At 31.8% G+C, this 8,879-nt stretch overlaps 2 protein-coding genes and 2 long non-coding RNA genes across 8 annotated transcripts in view; 2 read left to right on the top strand and 2 right to left on the bottom strand.

Annotated features, from left to right (window-relative positions):
- Window positions 1–1,188: 1,188 nt before the first annotated feature.
- LOC125504010 lies at window positions 1,189–1,582 on the top strand. Its single transcript, XR_007281247.1, has 2 exons — window positions 1,189–1,375; window positions 1,432–1,582. It is a non-coding gene; the product is annotated as an uncharacterized LOC125504010 (long non-coding RNA).
- Window positions 1,583–2,184: 602 nt separating this feature from the next.
- On the bottom strand, window positions 2,185–2,680 carry LOC109542536 (complex III assembly factor LYRM7). Its single transcript, XM_019911798.2, has one exon. It carries the CDS (start codon window positions 2,643–2,645, stop codon window positions 2,283–2,285), a length of 363 nt encoding a protein of 120 aa, XP_019767357.1. The 5' UTR covers window positions 2,646–2,680; the 3' UTR covers window positions 2,185–2,282.
- Window positions 2,681–3,361: 681 nt separating this feature from the next.
- LOC109542535 overlaps window positions 3,362–8,879 on the top strand; it is a 58,229-nt gene continuing 52,711 nt past the window's right edge. For 2 of the 5 annotated variants that reach the window (XM_019911795.2, XM_019911790.2), the window contains exon 1: window positions 5,885–6,045. The gene's annotated coding sequence lies outside the window, so the exon portion shown is untranslated. Of the gene's footprint in view, window positions 3,454–5,884; window positions 6,046–8,879 lie in introns of those variants that run through there. The other 3 variants (XM_019911797.2, XM_019911796.2, XM_019911791.2) reach the window with 2 other exon arrangements.
- On the bottom strand, window positions 4,781–6,396 carry LOC125504012. The gene is made up of 2 exons (XR_007281248.1): window positions 6,100–6,396; window positions 4,781–4,967 (listed from the first exon to the last, which is right to left on the bottom strand). It is a non-coding gene; the product is annotated as an uncharacterized LOC125504012 (long non-coding RNA).

Below are 8,879 nucleotides of genomic sequence, written 5' to 3'. Positions count from 1 at the left end.
CTCTAATGAGGTTTGTGCCCTCTGCACCAACTCGTGGATAGCAGATTCGCAGGATTTTCCCATTTGGGAGGCATATTGGTTGTGGTGTAGAGGACTTCTAGTAAGAACCTCTTCCCTGATGTGTCTGTCGATCAGCTTTTCTGGTGTTTTGAGTAAGAAGGATGTTAGGCTGATCGGGCGAAAGGAAACAAAAGTTATATTGCGTTAAAGTTTTAGATTGAAGTCCAAAGTGTTAACACTGTACGATGTATTAATATTATGATGCAATAGAATTCTTAACAGATCTGTGGTGATTGGAAAGACGTATTTTTTTGTATCTTTAACTGCTTTTTTTTGCTTCTGCAATGAATTTTTAGATATGTTTTTAAGCAAAATTTTACTAAAATTGCGGTAATCTGCCAACGCCGTAAGTAAGAAAAAAACAATTTACGGTGCATATGCAGCGTTTCAAGCTGCATTCCAGGAGCTAATGAAAAATGGCTAGTTCTATTTAAAAAAATACACTTTGATCTTGCCTCGCTTTTCTGAGACACGTTGTATCATATAAGATATTTTTTAAATGTGCGCACTTTGTGCGTCAACAACTTTTATATGAAACTATTCTTCCAAAGTTCAACACCATCGGAAATAATGGACTCTATTGCACTAAAAAAACCACTCTGTATTACAATGGTTTTTTTAGCTAGGTTTTATTTAAAACAAAATTAATTTGAACCGTGTTCACATTGGTTGTTGCGATTGCTTGTCTTTTCAGGCAACAAACAAAAAAGTTTTCAAATTCAATCGAGAATTCGTATTTTTAGGAATAAAAGGCCCTTGCGCAGCACAGAAGAAATTGGCGGCGCAAAATTGGCAGTAAAACTAGAAACAACAACACACATACCCTGTACATTGTGACAACCGGTTGGCATACCTGAAGACACAGGCCCTAATAAATAAGCTAAATTTTCAAATTTGTGAGTATTTAAGTATTTCGTTCATACCCTTCTTAAGTACCGGCTTTTGGATATGTATCTAATTTGTGCAATCTACGCCAGGCTGAACAAAAAAAACAAAAAAAATATTTTAACATGCATTAAATTCGTAAATATTTTTGTTATTTAATTAACTCTCTGTACGTTTAGGAGATCCCAATGATGAATATTGTCGGTGTAATCACCCTGCATAAGCAAGGAAATTATTTGAAAATAAACAATAGTACAGTTTATTTTTGCTTCAAATATGTATATTTTGTCAAGCAAACGATAATAAAGTAAACACCATTTCAATGTAGATTGCACTTGGGGCCCCGTGTAAAACATAAGTCGGTATGTTGTAATATTTTACATACATATATAGGGTGTCACCACAAGAGATCGCTATTTACAATTATTAGGTATAATAGTTATAATTAGCATTAACTGCGTGTACAGAAAACTGTCCAATTTTCAGATACCTACTCGAGCGCAGAATTTAATGTTGAAGCAATATTTCAGAATATATATACTTAGGTATAATGTAGGTACGTTCTTCCATTTGTTCTATAAAAGGTGCTGCAAGATTTCAAGACAGGAAAGACCTAAATAAATAAAATGGTTACCAATTATGAGTTTGAATAAATTTTAAAATCTGATTATGGCGCTGTTGTCTCGCCGAAACGTAACGAAAAAAACGATACACAAAAAATGTTTGTTTTCTCACTGTGACTGGAGCCCAGGAAAGTTGACATTAGTGTGGCCATCATGCGAATTACGTATATCGAACAACAATCGAAGAGGCGTTTGAAAAAAGGTTTATTTCGTTAATACAACTTGTCAATTTGGTTATATTAAAATGTAATATTCCTTAAAGTCCATTCGTCAGCAGTTCCTATAGTTCAGGTCTGAATTAGATACTACATATGCAACTTGCGTTAAACAACTTCCATATTTTATGGTTTCTATTAATAATGTTTTTGTATTCTAAGTTATCACTTCTGTCGAGCGTCCTGTAACGCACACCTTTTTTAATATAGGTAAGTTTTAGGAAATGCTTAAAGCATCAACATGCTGGTGGTGCAAAAAAAATGGAGAAATTGCTTCTGCTCAGTTCTAAAGCATTCAAGACACAGTGTCCGAAATGATTAAAATAGCATGTTTTGTAAATCAAAATTTAAATTAAGCATTTATCGCAGAAAATCGAAACCGCATGATTGAAAAATAAGTGTTTGTTTTACATTTTATTGACTAACTGTGAAGCTTTTCATCTAATAAATAATTCAATAAATAACAACTTATTCATTCACCACAACTAAAGCTTTATCTTTAACTAGAACATCTACTTCCTGGCGATGTCTTCTTTTTTTCTGAGTTGAGACAAGCCGCTTCATTGAAAGGCGTGTTATCAAGTTTGACTGTATCACTTCTGATTTCGGCTTGATAAAATCCTGGTTCAACTTCTCTCGCTTGAATCACGCAGGTTCTAAGCTCATGTTCCACAGCTCTTGCATAGTTGACTAATTCTTCAATCGAGCCTGTATTCTCAACATTTTTGCATTTTTGGTACTCTTCATTTATTTTCTTGCGTCCTTCTTTAAGAGCAAATGTATCGCCCTTGAAAACAGTTTGTCTTGTCTTGTGTAAAGCTTTGAAACTCTGAAGAACCTCACGTCGTAGGGAGTTCGACATTTTATTGTTGCAGGATTACTTTAATTTAAGCATATCTGCAACATAAAATATTTTTAGTGGCTTTATTAAAACCATAATTTTAACTGTATTAAATTACAAATGTTTTAAAATTGTTTCTGCAAGTGACGCACAATTGCCCATCACCTTATGACTCTGCGATCACAAAAACTGCAACCACAAGTGAAATCACATTCACAGGTTAAATTCACAATTAAAAAGAAATCACATTCACAGCTATAACTGATTTTAAAATCACGCTTTAGCTCATCTCTAGTGTCGCTCATGACCCGAAATCAAAAATTAAACCTGTGTCCCATGCATCCGGTTATACCTTTGAATATAAAACTTAGTTTTATAATCAAAGGTTTATACGATGGTACCATTAACGAAAGTGTTTCTATTGGTTGGATATACGTCTATCTCCAATCGTCATATAGACGTCCGCCGTCGTACGAACTGACAGATCTCCAACCAATAGAAACACTTTCGAATCATCGTACTATCTTATAAACGGATACATGAGCCCAGGCTTAAGGCAAATAAAAACATATAAAAAACATAGAAGTTAAAATAATCTTTGTTTGTATAATTTAGACGTCCCGTCATGATTATTAATTAATTTCAAACTGGAAGTGTGAACATTCCTTTAGCATTTGATTGCTTTGACAACGTATTTTAACTGAATACAAAGACAAACATTATATGGGACACTTTGTATATTAAATCCTTCATGTTCAAATGACATGTCACATAACTTATGTGCTAAATAGTTTGTGGAGGAAAAGTACCAGTTTTATGAGTAATTTAGGTACGTAGAATACAATTGTTGAATGTTGCTATTTACGGTTACTGCTGACCTAACTAATCTTTCTACTAATAGAAAATAGCATTCAACATTAAAATAAGAGTAGTAACAGTTTATCTAGCAAGTAGAGCATTTTAGTTTGCACTGTTAATGTTTTGTTTAATTTTTGTTGTATACTTACTCTTCAAATATGATAAGTACATATAGTACATAACAGCATTTTTAAATTACATTTGTAATAAAAATACAAACAGCTGATTGAGCCCAGCAGCGTTGCCAGGTCCGAAAATCGAATTTCGGTAGGTAAGCTCGACACTTTTCGGTAGATATCGTAAAAATCGGTAGAAAATCAGTCTTCTTTCATTATTAAGGGGTCCATAAAATCGCATGTTTTTCAAAGCTTGAATTTTTTTGAACTTACAGCAACACTAAAAAAAACATAAGAGTCAATAGATATATTTATAACATTTCTTTAAAAATTACAACACATTGTTAACAAAATAAAATAATAAATAAAAATAAGAAAAAAATAAATACTTAAAATTCAATAAAATCTTCATCATACATATTGCTAATAAAATTATTAATATTAATTTCACGAACTAATCACTTTTCTTTCTTTTAAATAAAAATATCTCCTCAGCGTTCCAAATTATCCTTATATAAGATTTTAGCATTCATAGATAACACAAGCTTATCATCAATTTCAAAACTGTGACAATTGTCGCTACCAATATATCTCTTGGTGTGAAGTAAAGATTAAATTGTACTAGTTTTTAACTTATTTCTGAACTTAGTTTGGCTGATGAGTGAGGCAGAATAAGCAAGTTACAAGTAAAATTCGTTACAATTGGAAACATAAATGTATCATCTCCATGTTTCAATATTTTCAGAACATTTCGCAATAGACGCTATTCTGTGTTCCAGACCTTGTAATTCACCATTATTTATTAAATTCGGAAATATTATTGCAACATCAGAATAGATTGTAGGAAACCTGATTTCACTATTGCCGGATTCATAAAACATAATTTTTCTATAGGATTATTTTTTAGTGGGTACCGCTTTATTATTCGTGAGCCCCCTTCGATATAGAAATCTAAACACCTTAATTTGTAACAAAAAATGTCAATTGTTCTGATATTACAAATTCTAAAATTGTTTTCTGTACATTAAGACCTAAATATATGTCAGAAACTGGTAAGGAGTTATTAAGATTTTTAAAGTCAATGTTGGAAAATGGAACAGAAAGTAAGTAATTCCTTAAAAAAAACAGTCTAATAGATTTCTCAGTATGTTTCTCATATGAAACGTGTTATGAACTCATATGAAATTTAATTTGTTACTTTTCAGTAGAAATCTGCATGGTATCGGTAGATTCCTTGACGAATCGGTAGATCTACCGAAAAATCGGTAGACCTGGCATTGCTGGAGCCCAGTCATTTTTTTAGCGTGAAGAAGAACTTAGGCTCGTTCCCTTGTTCATTATCTCTGCGCTTGATCCATACGCGAACAACCTGTAATGTTGTTAAAAAAATAATGGAAATAATATCTTCACGTTTTCAGCAATCATTATTTTTTCATTATTCGGATTATGTTCATTTTGTTTGGTTAAATCGTTTTAACTAAAATTGAAGGGCGTTGTAAGGCAAAATTGAAAGGCAGCGGTTGTTAATTTTTTTAGTCATATTTTCATCATCAAATAACTTGACTGCCCAGAAGAATCATCGTTTTTAATATTTATTAATTAATAATAATAATGTGCCAACTTTTCTAAAAAAGCGAAAACTACGTTATAGGAAGATACGTTTTTCCATAACTAACTTACACACAAAATACTTTTTTTTCCAAATTTCTATTAACATTAGTTAGACAGTAATTAGAAGTGAATTTGATTTTTAAGATGTCTATTTTAATATATATTTCTCCAATTACATTTAACTGTATTTTGTATAACCTTATATATTGCGTTTAGAAAAATGTAAATCATGGTATGACATGGCACAGACAGGATCTCCTGAAAGACATTTTTTTCTTATGCATCAGAATAGCGGAAAATATTCACACATCACTGTTTGTTTTATATAATTTAAAAAATAGATACATATCTACTACATACGCCAAATTACTTGATTTCAACATACATAATGGAGAAATAATTTTTTGGGTTATGGTTCTAATACCACAATTGTTTTATGGTCAGATGCATACACAAAATTCAATGCATTAACCAGTTTATTTTCCTTAACAACAGATTTTAATGCTTTGTTCTATAAATATAAATTATCCAGACATACTTAAAACATGTAATATGGTTGGTAAAGTTTTCAATAATCCTGTATACATTTTCTGATTCATATTTGCAATGTTTTTGCTCTTGGGAACTCATTGGCGAACATTTGCTATGAGATGTCAATTGTCTTCTGTCAATTGTCTTGTTCATTAAATGACAAATTTTCTAAATAGTGAAGTGATTGTGTTACGTCAGTATTCATGTGTATACAATTTGTTTATTTGCTTTAAAACGATGCATTTTCGGTGATTTTTGTGAAAGGTACTTACGAATAAGATAATAAGCATTGTTGAAAATGAAGTGTAAGTATATGCATTATTATTATTATACTAAAATAATAGTCCTTAAGTACCAACCTTTCAACTGACCTATGAGCCCAACCCCTGTGACAAATTTTCTTGGTTCTTTGTATCAGATACTAATCAAACTACTTTGCGTGCCCTGTACAAATTAATGTAATTTAGAAGCTTTTCTTGTCCCTAATGATGTAGTTGGCGTTGGTCGTTTTTCGTTACGCATACAATTACTAATCACAGGGCAATTGTCTTTACATAACGTGAATTGTACTTTTGCTTGGGCGCCATATACCTACATGGATCTAAAAATATCCATATATCTAGATGCACAAATGAGTAAAAAACGTATACATATTTTATCAATTGAAACACAAATGTATGAAGTATGTTGCCCTTATATTAGTTTTGCTTAGTCAGATCAGTTGGCGTATTAAGATAGCAGAATCTGTTTTAAGTCAGCATCATGTTTTCTATTTAAACTGCTTTTATTATAACTGAAAACTAAAGTAAAAATGCATTTTAACCCATCTAAATGTGAACTAAACGCAACTAGCAAGATCTATTCAGATATGTAGAGTTCAAGGGCTAATCTTTCGACACGTGGAGGCCTTAAAGGCCGATTTATTAGACATTGCAGTCCCGAACCAATTATGAATCGTTTGCGTGAATAAATCTTTTATTGGTTCAAAACAGGCAACAAACTAACCCAACATTTCTATTAATGCCGAATTAAAAAAAATGTAATATAGGTACATGTAGGACTTAACTACCTATAAATTGGTACTTTCTGTATTTCTGTATAGATCGCTGATAATAATTATTAGGTATTATTTTTATTACAAAATGAACATCAAAATTAAGGTGATGTACTGTATTATCTAAATAGACATTGTATTATTTACGAAACGGTTGTTGCGTTTTCACAGATGCTACAGAATTTATTGTACGTTGACAAGGATGATGTGAAATAAACAACATTCAAAACAGTTGGAAAAACCCACGTTTGACACGTCAAAAATAAATGTTAGTTTGTGCGTTGGTCATGCCCAATGTTTAGGACGCACCCCGTATAGAAAGTTTTGATTGAAAAAAATGATCAACTAAAATACTAATCGACTTGTCTGAGGATTTTTTCGCGCACGAACCCATTTATTTCTTGATGAGTTTATTCCAATTAACTCATGCACACTTTTACATACGTTTATAATTATTTTGTAATAGTGGTTGTAATAATATTTATCAATTTATTGTGTATGAATCTTCAATATAATAATATAACATAATAAAATTTAAAATATTCCTAGTAGTTTGTAGGTAGCACCTGATCTAATAAAAATAATAACACTTAAAATTGAGAAAACTTTTCCAGCAATGAAACTTCGGCAATGGCGTCATATCCGAATTGTTCTAATTTCGCCTGCCGATGTCAAATCACGAGTCTAAAAGTTCAAACGCCCACTGGCGACTAAATTATAACTACACTTTAAGTAGTCAAATTTGACATTTGACACTTATTTTTATTAGATGTCATTGTGACTGATTTTGATTAGTTGTTCTCAGTTTTTGCCAGCCTTTAAACAGATAGAAAAGTGTGTAAGTATTCTTTTCTGTTATAGACTTAACAACGAAAGTAAAAGAATGGGATGTGTGGAAGGTATGGCCAATGTAATCATGATTTTCTCCAGTTAAAAACAAGTAATGTTTACGTTTTGCAGCGCCCTCATTGGTAGTTAAACTCGCGAATTTCAGCCTAAGTTGTAACATCTAATTCCGTGGCAGCATTCGACATTCGATGTCATGGCATTAGATGTTCACATGCACAAACACATAGTGTCGCGACAGACTCTTGCCAAAATGGCGGAACTCTTGTCTGCAGTAGAGAATGTGTGAGAAGTACATACTTATTTGAAAATTGAGACAAAAATTAAAATGCTGGTGTGGATAAGACTGTGTATTATGTCTAGCAACACATTAGGTGCATCATCGATTTTTTTACCATCCCAACTTTATTATTATAAGTAATTAATTTTTCAATAGTGAGATTTTCGGTCAACGGATGGTGGCAAAATGAAACACTACTTTTTCATGGGCCAATGTTTATTCAAGTCATCCTCAGGGCTCTAAAATGGAAAACAGAGGGGTTTTTTAGCCTAGAGCCCGGTGGAGTTTCAACATTTAGTGTGTGACATTGTTATACAATACAAATTTAAAAATTTAAAGAAAAAAAACTTAAAACTCAACTTCACAACAGATTAAAAATTAATACACGACCATCAGACTATCCAGTTAAAATACTAAAAAAATACATTAAAATTAACATTGGTTTAAATAAGTCAATCATGGTCAGTCCCGTCTTAAGAGAGTTTAAAATTACATCAAATAAAACGATCAGGCTGTCAAAACTATAAAACACACTCAAAACAATAATCTCATGTCAATAAGATTTAAATTAAAAAAGAATAAAAAACAGTGAACAAAGGACGAAACTAAGTTGGTAAAAAAAAATAAAGTCTAAAAAGGGCGCAAAACGGTTGTTTTGCGGTTACAACATATTTATTATTAGAGGTGCCCCAAATCGATCTAATTTTACCTCTTAACATTTTCACGATTTCTAAATTAAACATATGTAGACTAGTGGTGTGAGATTTGATTACTTTTGAATACTCGTACCGACTAGTTACTTTTGGATTTAACTCTTAACTTACTCGTTACTTCGAATCAGTTTCTCGAGTACTCATTCTAGTTGTTAGTCTTACGAAAGTCGAAGACCGATATTGGCATTTTATTAGTACCCGTCAAATTTGTTACACGGACACTTTATCAGACTGATGATATGAAGG

The sequence above is a fragment of the Dendroctonus ponderosae genome, unplaced genomic scaffold (genome assembly GCF_020466585.1).
Source record: "Dendroctonus ponderosae isolate FM_Combo_2020 unplaced genomic scaffold, Dpon_F_20191213v2 Dpon_F_20191213_3, whole genome shotgun sequence".
Lineage (NCBI taxonomy): Eukaryota > Metazoa > Arthropoda > Insecta > Coleoptera > Curculionidae > Dendroctonus > Dendroctonus ponderosae.
Note: the sequence above shows the minus strand (reverse complement) of the source record. Positions and strands in the feature narration are given on the sequence as shown.

Coding starts and splice junctions, on each gene's coding strand:
- LOC109542536 (XM_019911798.2), bottom strand. CDS start 2,645: ATGTCGAACTCCCTACGACGTGAGGTTCTTCAGAGTTTCAAAGCTTTA.